Genomic DNA, 21,809 nt, shown 5'->3' on the forward strand with positions numbered 1-21,809 from the left:
TCAATGTTGAGACGGCGCTCTCGCGCCCTCTCGACGGAGATGCGGGCATCCTCTCCCGCGCGCCAGCGGTTGAGCTCCGCCCGCAGGTCTTCTGTTCGTGCACCCCTCACGGTAGGGGAGCGCACGGACGCCGACGCACCGCCCTGATGCTGGTGGTAAGGTACCACCGCGTTGCCGGGCGGAGGTCGTTGCCCAGTCCTTGCAGAACTGGGGAGGCTTGAGCCAGGTGGAGGAGATGGTCAACGTCGTCCCGCCACTGCTTCAGGGCGTCTGGCGAGGCTGCCTCAGCCGGGGGGTTGCGAAGCAACTCCCTAGCCGCTGCCAGCGCTCCGCCGCTCGCAGCCTGTGAGGGGGCCCTTGATGGGCGCCCTGACTCTTGCCGGCGAGCGGCGCGCGCCGCCGCCAACGGTGGCTCCTCCACAGGCACAGTTGCCCCTGGAGCAGGAACGTGAGAGGCATGTGGCGTGGAGGACGCCACACCCTCCGTCATCTCCACGTCGTCCACGCGAACCATGGGGACGAAGAAGAGATGAACTGCGACCAGCTAAATGTTCCCCTACCTGGCGCGCCAAATGTCGTGGTGCTGCAAACTACAGCCGGGTGGCGGAAGGCACCCGCCTAAGCCCAGAGGGTGTGTACTCGGGGGTTAGCTAGTCTTAGATCGATCTCACTCAAGAACACGATGAACACAGCAGGATTTAGAGTGGTTCGGGCCGCCGGAGCGTAATACCCTACGTCCACTGTGTGTTGTATTGCCTTCCCACGAGAATGAGAGGGTTGCGAGAGGGTTGCGAGAGCTTGTGTCTGTCTGGAGATGATCCTGTGCACAGCGAGCGCCTCCCTTTTATATCTCAAGGGGGCGCGTACACAGCTGTTGGGTCCCCGACAGGTGGGTCCAACGTTGTAGTATAAAATAACGTACTGTTCATATATTATAGCGTCACAGGCAAAGGAGATCTCTCCTCTGGATTCCTTTGCCTGCTCCTGGAGTTCCTCATCCACCATGTCCTAGCGCTGTCTTGTCGGGACGGTGCCAGATGCAGCTAGTGGCGCCGCCCGCCACGTTGCTTAAGCGGGCGGTGTAGCTTGCGGCGTAGGCGGCATGATGGAAAAGTGTCGTGCCGTCGTATCCATTTAATGCGGCAGACGGGCTCTGCGCGGGTGCGGCGCAGGCGGCTGTACTGTGCACCTTGGTAATACGCGGCGCACAGCGGGGCCTGACAAAAGCTGTCTCGCGTTCCGCGGCGGCAGAGCACGCCTTGTCCATCAGCATTAAATGCAGTGGGCGAGCGAGTCCTCCAGCGGAAGGCTCGCGCTCGAGCCCGCGCCTCCGGGCCACGTGGCGGCTCCGGGCCACGTGGCGGCTCCGGACCCCTACGCGGTAAAAGGGGGGTCCGGCGGGCGTAGGAGGTCCCGGACCCCTATGGGGTCCGAGGTCTCGGCTGTCAGCTCGGATCTTCCCTTGCTTAGAGGCACGTGGCGTCTCCGGACCCATCCCCAGGTGGGGAACGGGTCCGGGGCCGTTGGCCTGGTGAGGGAAGAGCCTGGCCCGTGGGGCCTGGCTACTCCGTCCTTTCCACGCAGTTACGGATAACTACGCGGGTCCTGCCTTGCCGCAGTAAGAGTGGGTATCCCTGCTACAGGGTACCGAGACATACTAAACTCATGATATACTTACACATGAGGGCAGGCAATATATACGCATATGAGTCTTGTCAGCTATTCCAGGTACTAGGTAGCAACAAATATTTACTGTAGCACTATATTATCAAATCATGGCGCAATTAGGCTCAAAAGATTCATCTCGCAATTTTGGCGAACCGTGCAATTGTTTTTTTATTTTGTCCACATTTAATACTCCATGCATGTGTCCAAATATTTGATATGATGTTTTTTGCCAATTTTTTTTATCTAAACACGGCCTATCTTTGAAACGGTAGGAACTAATAATTAATGTCTGCGTCACTTCCCCAAACCGCTGACGGGATCCAAGCAATACGATGACTGCATGTAAGCTACATCAACTTGCCTAATAATCAGCAAGCCGGCAGTAGTAAACTAAGGTACATGCCTCTATATATGTCCTAATTAAGTACTAACACGTCACTAAGAGTACGGAAGTTCTTTCTTTTGTAATGACACACACACACCGATTCAAGGACATAATTTATAACATATATAGTTCTTTCATGACCATTGATTGAAGAGAGGTATGTTAGCTGCTAATTACATAGGGTTTCGCCAAGGACATAATAAGAACTATGACTATATCGACCAAAGCAAATATAATCACGGCTATATATATACTCTCTCCGTCAAAAAAAGAATGCAATGCAACTCTCGCTTTCTGAGAAGTCAAACGATTTCATATTTTACCAAATTTATATAAAAATTACTAACATTTATGTCTCCAAATAGATTTAATATAAAAATATATTACATAATTAATCTCATAATACTTATTTTGTAACATAAATGCTAATACTATATATGTTGTAGTAGTAGAATGCCCGTGCGTTGCTACGGGAGCTAAAAATTCAAGTATAAAAAAATATAAATCGCCAACAAATAACAATATTCATAGTATATAATGCTGTTGTTTCAAAAGGTATTGGGATAAATCAAGCCCATTGGTTCACCATTGTTACCAAGGTCAACTAAATATTCAAATAAATATACAATACATTCTATTTTATATCCCTACCTACAATGCGGCTAAGATAACATTTTATGTCCGCAGGAAATAATTTTCGATAAGCATTCAAGTCTGACACCAACACATCGATGAAGTTCTGTCTCATAGTATGTGCATCCTGCGAACAATTCGAATACATAAGTATACATCCCATATGTGATCGATATAATTATTAAAGATCATGAAATATTTTTTTGCACAAAGTAGTATCACGCAATTCCTCCCCATCAGGAACAAGGAGAAGCTTCAGAACAGGTTGTAGGGCATCTTTGGCTGCGAATTCTCTATCTTGAACAAGAAGATTTTCAAGCCTATTCCATCTGCAGAGACGTGAAAGTTAAACAATGCTACCTGAGTGGTGCTTTCATGTCTCAAAAGATTACAACATACACATAGATCAGCAGGTACTTGCCTGAATCTTCCGTCCTTGAATAGAAGCAGGAAATAGGATGCTTCCTTTTCTCATATACGTGCAATTTAAAAGTAGAGTGCGAACATAATATATTTGACCACTCAATGTAGTTCATGCTTAACAGGAATATGTAAATTTTAACCAAATCACTAACCTGGAACATCTTGTGAGTCCGCATTGGTCAAGACAGCAATGGAATCTCCATCGGCAGCACGATCTTGAGAAAGAACTGACAATAAAGTTTGGTTAGCGTGTATAACAATAATTTGTATTGATCCGCCGTATATCTGATAAATGCAACATCACCCGGTGTCGATGCAGTACCCTCATGTCGGGGAGTTCCCTGTACGTAAAAGTCATTGGTATGCAACCAGTCACTATTCTAATCCATCAAGAGCAAGTCCATCTGGGGAACCAGTCATGTCACTCATTGTTCTGTTGATGCATGCACTCACCAGGATTATCGCTACCTATAAAAATCGTGATCAACATAATGGACTGGGAGTAAAAAAAGAATTCTACAAAGTATAGCATTGAAGACTGTCATGCAGTACCATCATGCAGATTACAATGTTAATAGGTTCATACCCGTGCATTGCAACAGGACCAATAATCATATGAGCAGTAGCAATAAAATCAAGGGATGATCTTGTAGGCAATGGTTGTAGAATCAAGTGACTGCTATCAAAGAATCAGCTTAACCAAAACCACTTCATTCAAATTTACAGTGCTCCATTTGTTACAACATGAAACTATGTTTTTAACACTTCATTGAAATTTTGCATTTCATGTGTTCAAAGCATAAATGTGTAAATTATTGTAGCATGCGTCTGTTCCATGTTGCAATTACACCCTATCTGACTAAATGTTTCACACCACTAATCTCTGATCTATCTGAGCATAATCATTATGAAGAAGCTTTGGTGTTAACAACAACAAACAGATTATTGGTGCATATGTCACGAGAAACCATTTTCTGGACCCAGTATCTACAATTGGAATCTTGAACTGGTAATTACAAAAAACTATATAAGCCCATAAGCGCATCCCTTACCAACTTTATGAACAGTTAAATACACATTCATCAACAATGATAGTAGTTGGTAATAAAAAAAATTTGATCCCAGCAGCTCAAGCTCTATTCGCTAGTGTGACAAGGTGACATGTTCTCATCTGGTTGACCAGAAAATCAATTTTAGATTTGAGTCGTCAGCAGCATTGGGGCCCTCTAAAATATTGAATGTGATTATAAATGATTTCATCAAATATTGCACGATCACCCACCCAATGGCCTCCATCCAGAGTTTTGAAACAAATTCTCAATTCTATAAGCCATATTGATCCACCCAACGAATGCAAAGGGCAAAGGAATCTAAGAATTGCAAAGCCAAATGTCACCAGCTTACTCTTGTAATCTTTCAAGGTGCCGTAGGCAAAAAGCCGGAGGACGTCCAGTGCCGACGCGTACTGCGTGCCTGCGATCTGCACCAACAAACAAATGAAACAACCAATAGCACATTCGCGTTAGATCGAGCCGCGCACCACCCAATCAACCTGGGGAAAAAATAAATTAACCTACCCCTACCCAGCGGCGAGCGCCAAGGGATACAGCACAAGAGGAGGCCGAAGGCATAGGTACCTTGGAGCGGGCGGAGAGGGTGAGGAGCTTGGAGAAGGCGAAGAGGTCCGGTTGCGAGGTGGCCTCGAGCACCAGCGCGGCGAGCCGCGGCGCCGACGACAGCACCGCCGCCTGCGCCGAGAATCGGCGATTTAGGTTACGGGAGAGTGAGAGACATTGAGGGGTTCTATTTTGCTACTTACCGGCGGTGGAGAGGCTCGAAATCAGATGGATTTGAGGATGAGGCGGACTGGGAGGCGACGGATGTGACGAACGCCAGGGGTCCCCGTACCAGCGGCAGCAGCAGGACGGAGAGGGCGGACTGGGAGGCGGCTTGGCGTGATTGTGGTGCTGCAGGGACGGTGGGGCGGAGAGGTGGCCGAGGGGGACGTCGCCGCGGCGGCGTCGGCGAGCGCGAGAGGGAGGCGAGAGCGGCGCGAGGGGGATGGCTGAGCCGCCGCGGCGAGAGAGGCGAGGGAGCCGGCGCGAGGGGCAGGTGTTAGGGATGTGGTGGCGACGGCGAAGCACGGGGGTGGGCGGCAAGCTGCGGAGGAGGAGGAGGTTGCGGGGCTGGAGCGCGCGGAGCGGAGGAGGCAGGGGCGCGCAGGGCGGAGGAACCGTCGGGGACGGGGTCGTGGGGAGGGACGAGGGAGCAGAGAGGCGAGCCGGGTCGGGGGAGGGTTTGGACGGTCGAGATCAGGGTTGACGATCAGATGGCAGAACTATGGCAAGTCAGATTCCTAAGAGAGAGAGGGAAACATGACTTCCTTCTTTTTAGGCAGTAGTAGTGAAACTTAAGTTGTTCGACTCTTCAAGAAGTGAGAGTTGCAATATTTTTAGACAGAGGGAGTTCCGCTGAGTCCTTAATTTGGCACCCGCCATGCACCCCAAACTAGCCTCCTTGACTTGATCCAGATTATATGTTTTGTTGAATTGAATTTAATGAACTCTAAAAGATAGAGAAATAAATAACAGTAAATTTTCTCAATACCATAGAAATTTAGATGGATTCCTTGTATGTCATAAAATTTTTTGAGTTTTTTTTAGTGCCATAGAAGTTTTGATTTATTCCCTCAGTGTCATTTCGTCCAAATTCCCATGTGCTGTTAAGTGTGGATGAAAAAGATAATTTTGCCCTTCGGACCACCTGTCAGCGCCCATCTCTCTCTTCTCTTTTTTCCTCTCGCGTCCTCTCCCGTCAACGGCAGCAGCGCACGGGCCAGGGTGAGCTCCCCTCCCGGCGGCGGTGGCGGCGGCGGTGCGCGGGTCAGGGCGAGCTCCCCTCGTGGCGGCTGCGGCGCCTGGGTCGGGGCGTGCTCTCTGCCGACGGCGGCGCGCGAGCCGGGGAGAGCACTATCGCCAGCGGCTGCGGCGCACGGGCAGGGTCGAGGTCCCCTCCCAGCGGCTGTGGCGCGTGGGCCTAGGGCTGGAAAAAAAGCTCGTTAACTGGCTCGGTGCCTTTTTTCAAAATTGCTCCGATTACGTTCGTTCTTTTTTTAAAATAAAGATTAGTTGATTTGGAACAAAAGTCAATTTTGGCCGGCTCGGCTCGCTCGATTTGAAGTTGCATATCAAACAACGCGGGAGACTATAATAAATACGAATATATTGATTTCGAAGAAAGCTCGAAAAAAGTCTCGGCTCGGCTCGAGTCCAGCCCTACGTGGGCCTATAGAGCTCCCCTATCGGCGGCGCATGGGCCACGATGAGTTCATCTCCCTCGGTGGCGTTAGGAGCGGCGGCGGCCGGCCAAAGCGAGTTCCAGCTCCGCCCCCGCTGGGAGAGGGGCGCCGCTGGTGTTGAGAGTGCCGCCGGTGGGAGATGAGGGAGAGGACGCGAGATGAAAAAAAGAGAGAAAAGAGAGGGGCGCTGATAGGTGGGCAGAGGGCAAAATTGTCGTTTCCATCACCTAACAGCATATGAATGGGAATTTGGACGGAGTGGCGTTGAGGGGATAAATCAAAACTTCTATGGCACTGAAGAGAACTCAAAAAATTTTATGGTATCCAAGGAATCCATTTAAAAAAGTTTGAGAACCTGGATGACACCCCGAGTCAAGTTTAGGATCTAGTGGTGTATTTTAATCTAAATAAATCATGTCACCGAATGAGTGAGTTAGTCTCGACCGGAGAGGAAACACTATACAGTTTTTGGCTGATTTTCAACGATTTCAAACTGCAGAGCTGCGGTAATCACCCAAGAAGCCCCGGCTGCCGTCGCATCATGAATAAATGAGGCCCATCAATGCTAAAAAGAAGAAGGTTGACTGACTGGCCCAGCAGACTACAAAACCGTCCAGCCCAAGATTATTGATGCCCTCGGATGGGACGGCCCAGTGAAGCCAGGCGCGTGTGCGTGTCCAGCCCGGAGGGAGCCTCGCGGCTCTGCATCTCCTCTCGTCCCGCTTCGCTCCTTCCCTGGCTCCGGCCAACCACCGGAGGAGAGGACGATCGATCTTATTCTCTCCCCCAAGTGAAAACCGATGGATTTGTATTGACGCTTGCATTAGTTATTCAGACATGGCGGCCTATCTGATACCAGCCTCACTCCGTCAGTTCCTCCCCTGTTCGTCACTTATTAGGGACACTAATATTATTTCTGAAATTATTTGACAGGCATCTAGTAGAGATAAAAAAGAACAAGGTAAGTATAAAGAGGTTTTTTGCTTGTAACAAAGTTTGATGTGCATGGTTGAAAGAAAACATAGCTCTTGGACAGATTCTTACTTGCAGCGCTGCAAAAGGATATTAGTGCTTGTAAATTGTAATTGGTAGGAACACGCTGGAAAAGAAGTTCTACCACGGAGAAGAAACAAAAATGCACGAAAAGAAGATGCAGCGCCGTTAGGGGGAGTTCCAGAGGCAACGACGTGTGTTAACGTTGAAGAATGCTCCTGCACCGTCGTTGTTTAATGCTATAAATAAAGGTGGTCAGAGTCTCCCAGCGCAGGCCGCCGAGTTCCCCCAATTCAAGAAACGTCTCCTCTCTCCCTCCCTCTTCATCAGTTCGTTCAGAGGCCTCCCTCCGCTTCTCTCCTTCACCATTCTTGCCATGGCTCTGGATTCTGTTCCTACCTATCTCAGCGACTTGGGATCATCCCACAGGGCTGCCAGAACCCAGCAGCAAAGGATCAGGTACGCAGAAGCGCAGCTTCCTCAAGTTTCCCCTGCTGCGAAATTTGCACGAATTTCAGTTTCATGGTGCCTTTTCTTCAATTTCTGTTCTGTAAACAAAACATCAGGAAAGATGAGCGCACTTGGACCTCGGACACTTACGCTCCGTATGACGACGGGCACCAGTGGAGGAAGTACGGCGAGAAGAAGCTCTCCAACTCCAACTTCCCAAGGTTCATAATCCCTCCTGCCTTCAATTTCCTTTCCATGCATTTTGTTCCCTGAAAAAGCGTTTTTTTTTCTTTCAGTCCAAGCATGCATCCACTTTGTGTGCAAGAACTTCTGTTACTGTTGTCACGATACAGTTGTCGCAAATGGTCAATTCAGCTATTGCTAGTTCTGGAGTGAATTTGTGGGACCTGTTGCTGTGTGAACTGACGAGTGATTACCTGAAATATTTGGATTTTAGGAACACCTCTGCCTTGTTTTGACTGGAAATATTCCTGGTTTTTAATAGATTTATTGTGGCTTCCAGTAATATAAATAAAGGAGATTCATACATGCTTCCTATCTACTTCTTAAATGTAGCTAGCAGACCTCATCATGTAATTAAGCTCCAATTCTTACATTACCTAAAATAAAATCTAAATTTGCCCACCAATAAAAACATCTCTTGCTTTTGGTCAATATATAGTCTTTGTATGTTCAATTTGTGGGCCAGATACTTTTTCTGCCCCAAATCACATTGCTTGTTAGTGCGCCTAATGCTTGTATATTAGGGGAAGGAGGACATATCAAACTGCGCAGTTGTCTACTAGTCCACTCTGCAGTAGAATTGTCGGTGGACAGGTGTCGCCTTACCCTTGACTGGTTGAAAGGAAACAAATATTAATCAATTAAAAAATGCTTTATGAATGACTACTGGGCTAGGAAAATAACCCTTGCAGTGGCAATATCTTTCTTAATTGACAACTCAACTAGACAAACGAAAACTTGCAAAGTGTTGCTTCCTATATGAATATACAATTCACAAGTTGGCCACCTTTATTACCTGTCACTGGCAACTCGTTCGAAATCTAATACTTCATTAGCAGGCTAAGTGTTCCTTCTTCATTTGTCTAGCACACTTGTCCCAAATCAAGTTTCCTGCTATTAGTATGCATGCCGACAGTCCCTGCTACCCTTTCTTTTACTTCCTTAGATAGCGATTGGAATGTGGTGCAGAGCCCATATATCTTGTTAGCCTATTAAGCATGTTTAATAGGTGGGAGCAATTATTTCTTTTTTCTAAAAGGCAGTGTATGTAGCAGAAGAAAAGGTCGTGAGAGTGTTTATTGATGCTGTTCCACCTAATTTAGGTAGACTGAATGTTGACAGAGGGGGAAAGGACATGACTGATCTTGATTTTTCAAATACTTACCCACTTACTGAGTTAAAGGGATGTAGACCTTTGGCAAATGCATCTTAATGCAAAGTTCAGTTCCAAAATTCTTAAGAACTTTCAAGAAAAAGAAAAGAACAAGATCAGTCACCAGTGGGTACATTAAAAATGCAAGTCTTTAAAAGATGTTCAACCGTCCAAAAGGATCAGTGGGCAGAAATGCAGAATGACATGAAGTCCCCTGCTGTCACATTCTGATGTCCTCTTGCTAATTTTATGAGTGGATCGGAGGGCATGCCCTTAATGCTGTTAAATTTAACTATTGTAAGCTTGTCAGAAAATGAATTTAGACTGCGTTCCACATTTTGGCAAATAATTCATCTCTTTCCTTTTGAAGTGAGGTTTTGAGTTAATGTCATTCAATTCTATTTTCAGGTTCTATTACAGATGCACCTACAAGAACGACATGAAGTGCCCTGCCACAAAGCAAGTCCAACAGAAGGACACCAGCGATCCTCCATTGTTTTCCGTTACTTACTTCAACCATCACACCTGCAGCACCAGCTCAAATCCCATGGGAAGCACGAGAGATATTGCTGCGCAATCGTCGTCGAGGAAGGCGGTATCAATCTGCTTCAGCCCGCACACAGCCAGTGAGCAGCCTGCATTCCTGACATCCTCGGCAACGCCACAGTCCCCAAACATACATTCTTTCAGAGCCAATCAACAACCAGAGAGGAGCCCCCATGCAAGCCAGTTTCAGTGGACAACCGCATCGTCACCTACAAGTAACGGTCCGCTTACGATGGAGGTTGACAGTGTTTCAGGAGCAAGCATTTCATCCAGCAGCGGGGGTGCTCTGCCTAGGACATTGTTGCCGATTGGTCAGTCCAGATGCATCGAGTACTTCCATTTCTTGTGATGCTGTTCATGGAAGAAGAAGGTTATATATGCTGGGAGGCCGCTTGGTGCCAGTTTGGAGCGTCAAGTGCTGGGAGGCAACATTGTTATCCCGGGCCTGAACCACAGGGACCCAACCTACAGACAGATCCCCATATAGATATTACAGCCCTGCTGCTTACTTCTTTACATTCATATTCAAGCCATGTTTTTGTGCTTGGATGATGTGGAGAATGGTATTGGAGTTCCTTTTGTTTGATAGTACATGATACAGAAAAAGGGTTGTTGAGGAAGCTTTATTTGTTTGTTTAGAGATTAGACTAGTATGTATGTCTCGAATTGCTGAATCCTGACAGCAGGGTCGCTTGGTCATTCTGCTACTACTGAAACACTGAATTTTACATATTCTATACAGTAATAATTTTATTAAGATGTCTCCAGTTTAGAAGCAAGTTGGATTCTCTATCAGGAGAAAATTCCGCTTAATTTATGCCTGGATATTCTTTACTTCAAATTTTACATATTATAATCGTTAGAATTTGTTCAAAGTTGGGGCTATTGAAATCCGTGCGACTGGTGCTGCCTTGGTGACTGACGTGTGGGCTCCAGTGCTCCCACCTGCAGACTTGCTTCCGTTTCCGTCGCCCCCATCCTCTGCCCGCTGCCGCCGCGGCCGCGCTAGATGCGCCACCTCGCCGCGGCGGCGAGGCAACCCAAAACACCGCACCCTCTTCTCGTTGCCCTCCACCGCCTCCTCTCCACGACGACCACCTCCACCTCCTACGATCCAACCACGCAGTTCCTCCATCCCGACCACCGTCGCGTCCTCTCGCTGCCGGCGTCGCTCCGCCATGACGCCCTCCTCGCGCTCGCGCGCCTTCTCAAGACCTCCCCACAATGCCACCTCGCACTTCACGCCGTCAGCCCCCACCCTCCTCTGGCTCCCCCTCCTCCACCCCACTCGCTGCTCGCTTCGCTGCCGCCTCCCGCCTCGCGGCGTCGGCGTCGGCGTCCGCGCTCCGCCCCTTCGCCGCGCTCCTCCCTGCCGCCTCCCAGGACCTCCTTTCCTAGTCCTTCTCCTTTCCTGCCGGGCAACCCCAAGGTAATGCACTAGAGCGAATGAATCCCTTATCCAGCTGTTCTTGAAGTTGGATTTTTAATTCAGCCAACTCCTTGGGTGGCATCCTATAAGCTCTCTTGGAAATAGGTGCGGTGCTTGGCTGTAACTCAATGACAAATTCGATGTCCCTATCTGGTGGCATTCCTGGCAAGTCATCCGAAAAAACATCGGCATACTCGCATACCACAGGAATTTCTCCGAGCTTGGGTTCACTCATGGCGAAGGCACAGGAGTTTATACACTCTTGAAATGGCAAATAGAGGTAGTGTTTCCGTGGGTTGGTGAATTGATTTCGACCGCTCTGGATGCAATATCTAATGATACCCCATGTTGTGTCATCCAGTTCATACTCAAGATGACATCCATGCCCTCCAGTGCTAACAAAATGAGGTCGGTTTTGATATTTTTACTACCCAATTGGATTGGTACGTGCCTTATGATTTGATTCGAGGTGAGTTTACCTCCCGGTGTGGATATCACATATGAATCCTTTGTATGACAAAAGTCCAAACCCACTTTTGCGCCAAATTTTGCACTAATAAAACTATGTGATGCTCCAGAATCAAATAAAATAATTGCAGGCTTGTGGTGTATAGAAAATGTACCCATCATCACTGGAGCGCCTTCTGGAAGATCCAACAGAGTGGTGAAGTTGATCCTCCCCTGCCGAACTTGCTCGACCTGCCTCTTGCCCTTGTTTCGGTTGTTCTGGTTCGAACCTTGGCCTTGGTTGGATGGCTTGAATTGAGGGCATTCTCGGGCGAAATGGGCAGAGCTCCCACAATTGAAGCACCGGTTGGCCAGGCTTGGGCGAAGTGGTGGGGGAGCATTCGGCCTCGGGCCATTTGGCTGCTGAGCTGGATAGCGGGAGGCTCCCTGCTGCTGAGGCGGCCTGAAGACCGGTCGTCCTTGTGGAGGGGCTCTTAGTGGCTGTGGAGCAGCTCCCGGCACAAGGCGATACTTCGGTGGGGGTGCAGTCGAGGGTCCGGACGGCGCTTTCCTCTTCTTCTCGGCCCAATATGCCAGGATGCAGTCTTCCTAGGTGATGGCCAGATTAACTAGCTCATTGAATGATTCCACCCTGACGGGATTTAGACTCTCCTTTAGCTTGGTGCTGAGGCCTCGACGGAAGCGATCTCGCTTCTTGGCGTCCGTATCCGCATGGTACCCGGCTTACTAGCACATGTTGTTGAAAACCTTGGCGTACTGGGAGACGGTGCGAGTCCCCTGGGTAAGCGCCAGGAACTCATTCAGCTTCCACTCCATGAGACCTTCCGGGATGTGGTGTGCCCTGAATGCTGTCTTGAACTCATCCCAGGTAACCACATGGTCAGCCGGCAGCATGGCATTGTAGTGGTCCCACCACAGATGGGCTGAGCCACGAAGCTGCTGCGCAGCGAAGCGGGCCTTGTTGGCGTCTGAGCATGGCGCCACAAGTAGTGCAAACTTGGATTCGATGGTACGAATCCAAGCATCGGCGTCGAGGGGCTCCTCGGTCTTGTTGAATAGCGGCGGCTGTGTGCCCAAGAAGTCTTGGTAGCTGGCAGCTTGGGGTGGGTGGACGTGGTGCCCACCGTATTGCTGCTGCTGCTACTGTTGTTGCCCTTGGACGAGCTGACGAAGCAACTCAGTTTGGGCAACCAGGAATTCCCCGAAGTTCAGTGGCGCGGTCCCGGACCCGGCCGGGGGTCCGGATGAGCACGTGGAGGTCCCGGACCCGGCTAGGGGTCTAGATCCACGGCTTGAAGGCCCCGAGTATCTCCACCTCCGGGACACATGGCGTCACCGGACCCACTCCGCGCGGTGGAGTGGGTCCGAGGCCGTTGGTCCGGTGAGACGGAGTCAGACCACAGGGGCCTGGTTGCTCAGGTCCTTGGGGGCGTAGTTACGGGTACCCCAGTCGTGGGGTACCGACAAAAGCTTTTGGCTGGGAGGGTTTGTTTTCCCGAAAAGCAGCTAGCAGTGAGTCTTTGCTTTCAGGTTTTAGCTTTCCGATTCCAGTTCGATTAACCATTCTATGTGAGCAACTATCCACTAACATCCATGGTAGAAAACAATTATCTTTCAACAACCAACCATCTTTAATCATCATCATCTTCCTCTTCTTACTCTATGTGGCAGAAGTATTAAGCAGTCTCATTAACTACGAGAAGTGAACGATTCGAATCGAGTTTCTTAACCTTGCAAGGCAAACCTAACTCACACGCATGGGGCCCAGACGAGTTGCCCATACAACTGCTCCCCTTTCTTCCTGTATCGTGGATAAGTCCACCCCCCTCGAGTACAGAACTCGCACTCGGAACTGTACTCACCATGTGCCCATGGGAAACGACGTCAAGGGGGTGGCTGGTATCTCCACTACCCAGTCCAATCAGGTACTAAGCTTACCGATTACTATATTCTCGGCATGTGGATAGTACGTTCAAACGCTTAACCACCACTACCAGACACTGCGACCTTAGCAATTTCGCTAACCAGATAGGGCAATAACATCAGCTATCATCTTTCATAACGGCCCCGTCCGTAGACCTTATGATTGTAGCGTGTAGTAAACAGACAACTCCTATAAATCTCGCGAGTGACAGGAAATCACTCGACTTTTACCAGAGTCCTATAAGCTTAGCATTTCTAATGATCATTGCATCTAGTATTCAAACATAGGTACCTAGAATCATGCAACTAAGGTTTTAGACAAGCCTATGACTTAATGCACAATCAATAATAATAAATAGTTGCATAAGTTAGAAATAGCGGTTGTGCTCCGGGGCTTGCCTTCTTGGGCCGGGTGAGAGCTTGGATTGTCCGAACGTTGGTCCGGGGCTTCGACGGCGTCGGTCAGGTGCACCCTGGCTTCTTCACGCGGTTCTCCCTCGGATGTGGGCACCAGCTCGTATTCTCCGTCAGCGAGGGTGGTCGAGTCTAAATGAAATGCATAGCATGCGTGAATTAAAAGGTGACCTTCCGATTAATTATCTCGACTTAAGTTGATCTTAAATATTTGGTTTATCCCTCACGAGGTGATATGTTTATTTTATACTTTCTTTGGCAATCATATATAGAGTATTAATTAATCTGATTTGGTTTATAAATGGAAGTGGGTTATTCCAGAAATCTTTATTAATAGACTTAAGTTTTTTAATTTTGTTTTCCCCATATTTTGGCTTGTATTTATTAAATGTCGTTCCTTTCAGTTTCTGTTCATGGAAAATTTACCTTAAGAGAAAAACGTAGTTACCAGATTACTGTAAAATTTTTAGCTCAAGATAACGTATAGAAAATAAATGAAAATTCAGTAAACAAATTATGATAGAAACAACATCATTTTCGTACAGAGGAAATTATACAAGTACTGGGGTTGAATATTTTACTGAGTGTTCCATATTACGTTAGCAGTTCTCTGCAAACTTTTCAGATTTAATAGATAACTTTACAGGGTATGAAAAATAACACAAGTTATTAAGGCATAAAGCATAACTGATTTTTAAAAACAGTTATACTACACTTCAAGTGTTCAAATTTTTCCAGCAAGCATAACTAGTTGTTTATAGGCTCTGGTAAAAATATGGAATTTTTCCTAGCAAAACAATTATTTTTCTTGATTTAGTTCAATTACTTAAACAATTAATTAGTTTAACTAGTTTGGGTCCACTAAAAATCATAAAACTTTTTCTGTGGCCTATAAGCAACACAACTAACACGCTGTAAAAGTTTCAAGTGCATACATGACATATTGACAGAGATATAAATAGATCTACACTATTAGGCATAAAACAAAAACTAAATAAAAACTTTAGCTAGAGGGTAACATTGGGTCTCAAACATTTACAGAGAGTTAAAATTTGCATGTATAAGCTACTACCCAAAAGAGAAGGCTGGTCAAAGCTTCTAGCTAGAGATCTAATTAAACTCCTATTTTTCTTGCTTTTAATCTAGAGCTAAAAACAGAGGTCAAATGAAAAAGTTTTTGTAAGAAAAGTTGTAGATCTACTTGTAAAGAACTCAAAACATTTGCATTTGCATTTTTCTTATTTTTCTACAAATTTCTATCTATTTTCAAAGTTCACTGGATTTAAAACAAAACTTAAAGGAAGTTTTATAAAAAGCCCCTGGAATCTTGCCGGGACCCCCTGGAAAGATCTAAACCTATGCAATCGGGTCCCTGGCTGTTCACACCTACAACCGCGGCGTCGTTCGGCCGATTCCGGCGAGCATGCTCGCCAGCGGCGTGGGGGAAGGTGTCGAGGGGACTCAGGAGATCGAGCTCTACCTTTGGGTAGTCGCGGCGTGGGCTGGGATGGCCTGTAGCGGCGGGTCGACGGCGAGCAGGGGATGGCGGCGAGGGCGTTACGACGGCAGCGGTGTTCCAGCGGGCCTCCGGTGGGTTGGCCGGGTCGGGGAGCTTCACTAGGATGTGGTGGAGCTGTGGGCGTGGTTGATTGGGGTCGAGAAGGGCCGGGGAGGGGTGCTCAGCGTATGCGCGGCGGCGGGTCACGGCGGCGAGGAGGAAGTTCGGTGTCTGGGCTCGAGTCCTGCGAAACATGGAGGTTTTGCGGGCTCTGGAGCTGCGGTGGAGGGCGGAGAGTCGATTTGGATGGGTGGAGTGGCTTGGAGGTGACCGGAGGAGGCTGTCCATGGCGGGGATGGGCTCTGCTCGCGGCGGAGCTCCTGCACGAGCTCGCCGGAGTTCAGGCGGGGGAACTGGGGCTGCGGGGTGTGCGTTGTGGTGCGGAGGGGGCGTGGGTGTGCACGCGTGTGAGCACGGGGATGGGGTGAGGCGAGCGCGTGGGAACGGCGAGGGGAGCGCATGGCGGCGATGGCGCGGCGGCTCGGGGCTGTGGAGTGGGAGGCGCGGCTCAGGGCTGCGGAGCGAAATGGAGGCGGGGAACGGGTAGGTGCGTGGCCGGGCGGGGTTAAGGTAGGGGAAACGAGGCTCGAGCACACTGCGTGAGGTGAGGAATGCCGCGGCGACGCCGGTGGCCCACCGGCGCCGCGGCGCATGGCCCCCGCGTGGACTGGGCGACGTGACGGGGCGGCGGGGTGGTCGGATGTGGTCGAGCGCATGAGGGAGCGCACGCCTGGGTGCTGGCGAGCGCGCAGGGCGCGGGCGCCACGCGGCGACGATGGCCCGAGCGATGCGACGCCGTGGCGTCGGGAGGAAGGAGGGAGAGAGAGAGAAGGGGTAGGGGTAAAATGGTCAACCGATGTTTGACTTGCCTTTTCTCCAAATTTTGAATTCAAACTCAAAAAAATTTGAATACAAAAGTTGTTCAAAATTTAAAACTCTACAACTTTCATTTTAGGCACTTTTTCATTTGAGGCTTCGTTTGAAAGTTAAAAATTCAAATTCACGTATAGTTTGAATTTACCTTATACGCTTCGAAATTCAAATTTTCCACAAAATTTTATGTTGCAACTTGAAAAATTTTGAACACGAACATTGTTTGTCATATTAAACTCTACAACTTTTGTTTTGGGCAAAAGTTCATTTGAGCTACGGTTTAAATTTTCCTTTTTGGGGCTTTTTCTTTCAGTGAAAAAAAGAGGAGTTCGAATTTGAAATTCCAACGACTTGTCATTTCATGTGTGAAACTTTATTTTCTCCCTTAGCTTCAACTAGGTTTTTGTTTATTATAACAGGGGTGAGTTGTCATTCAAAATTCGTGCATGTTCTCTCCTTAGTTTGAAAGTTACGAATTGTTCCTGAATTAAGGTTTAAATTTCGTTGACACACGCATATACATGTGTATGTGCCCAAATCAAACCCAATTCATGTTGCAAATTCAGAGGATTAATTCTTAATTAACATTTTAAAATTTTGGTTTGTTACACTTGCGCCCACGCCCGCGTCTGTGGGACACGTGGCGGGCATGCTCCTAGTGGAAGGCTAGCACCCGCGCCCATGCTTGCGGGACACGTGGTGGCTCTGGACCCCTCCCGAGCTGAGTGCTGAGCCACGGGCTTCGCGGGGGTCCGGATGGTGTAACACCCCGGCCCAGGGCTTAATAGGATTAATAGGATACTCATACCAACAAGTTGCAACTTCTTTTCCGGAAATCGGTCTCCAAAGAACTCCGAGGTTAAGCGTGCTTGGCCCGGAGAAATTTGGGATGGGTGACCGACCGGGAAGTTCTTCTCGGGTGCGCATGAGTGAGGACAAAGTGTGCAGAAAAGACTGGTGTTGGTCTGTGAGGACAGTATATGTCCTAGAAAGCAGCCAGATGTAACCGGGCCCGGCCTCGGGGAGGCGGGACGTTACAGAATGGTATCAGAGCCGACTCTCGCGGTTTTACGGGCACGTACGGGCGTAAGTGCGGAGGCATGAGCACGGGCGCGTGGGGGCGCAGATGCCACCGGCATGTGCACGGGCGCGTGACGGGTCAGTGCGCGGGCATCTGGGATGCGCCGTTGGCACTGGACGCACGGACGTGGCACAGAGACCATTGGCACTGGACGCACGGACGTGGCACATGGGCTGCTGGCACTGGACGTACGGGACGTGGCCAAGAGAGGACGTTTCTGGCTTGGGATTGACCGACGAGGACGTCGGTCTCTTAAGGGGGTGAGCATGTGACACCCGGCCCAGGGCTTAATAGGATTAATAGGATACTCATACCAACAAGTTGCAACTTATTTTCCGGAAGCCGGTCTCCAAAGAACGCCGAGGTTAAACGTGCTTGGCCCGGAGAAATTTGGGGATGGGTGACCGACCGGGAAGTTCTTCCCGGGTGCGCACGAGTGAGGACAAAGTGTGCCGAAAAGACTGGTGTTGGTCTGTGAGGACAGTCTATGTCCTAGAAAGCAGCCAGATGTAAGCGGGCCCGGCCTCGGGGAGGCGGGACGTTACAGATGGGCACGTGGAGGTCCCGGACCCGATGGTGGGGGTTCGAATCCACGGCTGAAGGTCCTGAGCATTTCAACTTCTGGGACACGTGGCGTCACCGGACCCGTCCCCGCGCGGTGGAGTGGGTCTGAGGCCATTGGCCCGGTGAGTCGGAGTCGGACCGCAAGGGTCCGGCTACTCAGGTCCTTAGAACGTAGTTACGGATAAGTACGCGTGTATTAGCATTGACATAGTAGGAGTGGGTACCCCAGCCGCGGGGTACCGACATGTACGACTCCCTCCGCAGCTATCCAACATCCATGACATCTTTCATGTCTCTCAACTGAAGAAGTGTATCCGAGTTCCTACTGAAGTGGTCGATCAACAGCAAATCTTATTGGAACCGGATCTATCTTATATTGAACATCCTCTCACGGTCTTAGATCGAAAAGAAAGGAGTACTCACCGGTAGGTAATTTCCATGTATAAAATTCAGTAGAATTTTACCCGAAAACGAAATGGCTCCGGCGCGTAGGCTCAGGTGAAGCACCTCCACCGGGGGGCGACCTTCCGTGGAAAGAGCAACGGGGAACGTGGATTTGCAACAAGTGGAGTAAAAAGCCATCAAATACGGAAAACGAGGTCTGTCATAGATGGCGGTAGTTGCACTGGAGTTTGATGCATATATTTTTTTTTCAAATGCTCTCGATGTACACAAGTAAAATAAAAAAATAACTTCATGGTGATGTATTTTTCTCCGAAGACACAAAATACACTTATAATTGCACATGACAAAATCTTAAAAATTATTTATTGTCCAAGATGCACATCTTTTTGCACATCTGATTTACCCAATAAATAATAGTTAATAAAAATTATCAAAAATATTAGGACGAGATGCATATATTTTTGTGCAAAATCAAAATCAATAAATTATTGAACATATGAGATGCACATATTTGTGTGCACAAAATCCAACAATCGATGCATATTTTTCTTTATAGAAATATTATACTAGGTTTGAAAGCGTAGAAAGTACTGGAATTGTGCATCAACTAGAGAGCACTTGTTCTAGAAATTCAGTTAAAATAGTATTATTCTCTCAATTCTACAAAATTAAAAAAAAGTACCCTCTCTATGCTAAAAAAGAAAATTGTTTTGGACAGCGGCACGATCTCCAAAATTTAACTTTGACTTTCTGTTTTTATAAAAATATTTATATTTTTATAAAAATATTTTTCAAGATAAATATATTTATATGGTTTTTGTATTTCGAATCCAACAATTTAAAAGTTATTTATAATTTATATTTCTAATGTTTAACTCAAATTTTATTCAAAATAATTTTTTTAAGTCTAGAGGCAGTATTTGAATAATGTAGCGACGTGACGGATGTGATGGGCTTCTGCAGTGCGAGTGGTGGTCTTGCACCGAAAGCGAAGAAACAGAAGAATGTCTTTCCACATTGTGTGCGGTGGGGGAGATGGGATCCCGGGAACCTAGGCCGTGTTTGGTTACCTCCCGTAAAATTTTTGAAAAGACATTTTTCTACATTTGAAGTATTAAATATAGACTAATCACAAAAATAATTACAGAACTCGTCTGTAAATCGCGAGACGAATCTAATGAGACTAATTAATCCGTCATTAGAGGTTATTTACTGTAGCAATTTGCATCTAATTGCATCCTAATTAGGTTCATTAGATTCGTCTCGCCATTTACAGACAGCAGTCGCAATGTATTTTTTATTTCGTCTAGATTTAAATCTCCATGCAAGTGCCGAAATTTTTTTTTGGAATTTTAGTTTACGCAACCAAACACGGCCCTAGTTCGCCGTTGATTTACGGCCGTTCGTGCAGGTGGCAGGCCAGGTGCGGCAGCTTGCACAAGAGCCCGACCAAATCTGGGCTAGCGGCCTAGCTGGTGATGAGCTCAGCATAGGAATGATTTTAGGATATATCCTAAAATCAGCATAGGAATGATTAGGAAAACTCGCCGCATAGCGTAAGAAAAAAACAATCTACTCAAGCAAGATGTAACACAAAATGGAAGCAATAATTTACTGTTGGAAAAAACTTTTTCAAATTTTTTTGCAAAAGAGCTACTTCAGTAAGCAAGTAAGGATTAAAATCTTTTTACTGATCAAGCAAAAGCAAGTCCTAAATAACTGGTCTAAACAGCAGCTTTTGATTGATCTAATCACGTTACTCACAAAGGCCGACAAATCATGCAAGCAACCAATAAACAAAGGAATCAATAGCTGTCCCACTGTAGCATGATAGTGACACTCAGCTTTCTGCTGTTGCCACCACTGGCGCCGGCCTGCTAGTGTTCTCTGCTGCGCGTGCACACACACAGTTGCGCCGGTCCGTCCTGCTGCTCCCCTGAGCCTGGCAGAGACCGGCACGGCGATACATCGCGCGTATCGCGTGAGAGCAAGTATTACGAGGGTAAATTACCAGGCGACCTAGAAATCCACGTCAGTCGAGAAAACTGGAAAGAGGACGGAGGTTTAGGGTTTATCTGCCGTTTCCGAATTGCCCGCTCAAAGCGGGCGCATGCGACTCATGCAGGTAGGATTGGCTGCTGCCTCTGTCTGTACCAGAAAACAGCATTAATTGGATGTGGGGCACGCTATTACTGCTACCGCCGGCCGGGCCGGCGTTTTTTAAATAACGCCAGCGGAATTTAAATGCCGCCGGAGACGTTTTTTTTTTCACCCGGGTATTTTTAAAAAAAGAGCGGTGTAAGTCGTAAAATAATAAATTCATTGTATCGGCGGGTAGAATTAAAATTACGAAACTGTTTTAACGACAGTTCGCCTAAACAGAGGAAATATGAGTGTATTTGACTAAATTTTAGTAATTCATAAATACGAATATACACAGAGAAATGTGTACTTATATAAAATTATAGATAACATTAAGCGTATATAAACTTGGCATAGATGGCCATCAATCTGGTTAAAGGTTGCACAAGACATGAAGCATATATAAACTTGGCACAGATAAATATAGATAGGCTTGCCCAACTAAAGAAAACGGTAGTGAGGTGGATGTGGTGGGCTGAACGGTGGAAGAACGGTAGGAGGTGAGAGTGGTTCAAATAAATCTTCGCGTTTGTAATCATCAGGATTCTCAGGTGACGGATGCCTGCGCGGAGGGGGCATTGGCATGAAATCGTCATCATCGTCGTCATCAAACTTGACTTTCTCGCACGGTGCCTCCATTTGCACTACCACTGGATGACCCGACATGCCTCCCATTTTCTGGCTCACGCACACAAGATCTACCATGAACAATTCTGCGTCTCCCTCGTGTTCCTCTGGAACATCCAGGCATTACATCACCACCGAACATCACGTACATAGGTATAAAATTAGAGATATACTTATTTATCAACTCATCATCCTCCGGATGTTCCTACATCAATAGAGTACAACATGAATATCATGATTTTTAAAATCAAAAGTAGCAGAGACATTATTTAAGGACACCATACCTGCACATATTTCTCATAGTCAGGGGGTAACATCATAATCTTGAATTCCATCCTAGAAAATTTATTATAAGCAAGTTCAGCAATAGCACATATCCTTCTGTACTTTTTTTGATACTCATTCAAAAGGTCCTTCAGAGCTTGTGCGGTGAAAACCTCTCCAGATGGACATGCGTTAAAATCCGGATAAACATTCAGCTTTGACAAAGCCTTTCTAATGTTTCTTTCCAGAAACGGGTCATCATTCGCTCC

At 47.5% G+C, this 21,809-nt stretch overlaps 1 protein-coding gene across 1 annotated transcript; it reads left to right on the forward strand.

Annotated features, from left to right (window-relative positions):
• Positions 1-7,521: 7,521 nt before the first annotated feature.
• Positions 7,522-10,545, forward strand: LOC120680432 (WRKY DNA-binding transcription factor 70-like). The gene is made up of 3 exons (XM_039961926.1): positions 7,522-7,859; positions 7,967-8,071; positions 9,655-10,545. Exons 1-3 carry the CDS (start codon positions 7,777-7,779, stop codon positions 10,139-10,141), a joined length of 675 nt encoding a protein of 224 aa, XP_039817860.1. The 5' UTR covers positions 7,522-7,776; the 3' UTR covers positions 10,142-10,545.
• The last annotated feature ends 11,264 nt before the right edge of the window (positions 10,546-21,809 follow it).

Source organism: Panicum virgatum, chromosome 7N, assembly GCF_016808335.1.
Source record: "Panicum virgatum strain AP13 chromosome 7N, P.virgatum_v5, whole genome shotgun sequence".
NCBI lineage: Eukaryota > Viridiplantae > Streptophyta > Magnoliopsida > Poales > Poaceae > Panicum > Panicum virgatum.

Bases quoted from the DNA above. Each gene is read 5' to 3' on its own strand.
- LOC120680432 (XM_039961926.1), top strand. From the start codon at position 7,777: ATGGCTCTGGATTCTGTTCCTACCTATCTCAGCGACTTGGGATCATCC. The intron at 7,860-7,966 runs GTACGCAGAAGC...ACAAAACATCAG, and splicing joins ACCCAGCAGCAAAGGATCAG to GAAAGATGAGCGCACTTGGA. The intron at 8,072-9,654 runs GTTCATAATCCC...TTCTATTTTCAG, and splicing joins TCCAACTCCAACTTCCCAAG to GTTCTATTACAGATGCACCT.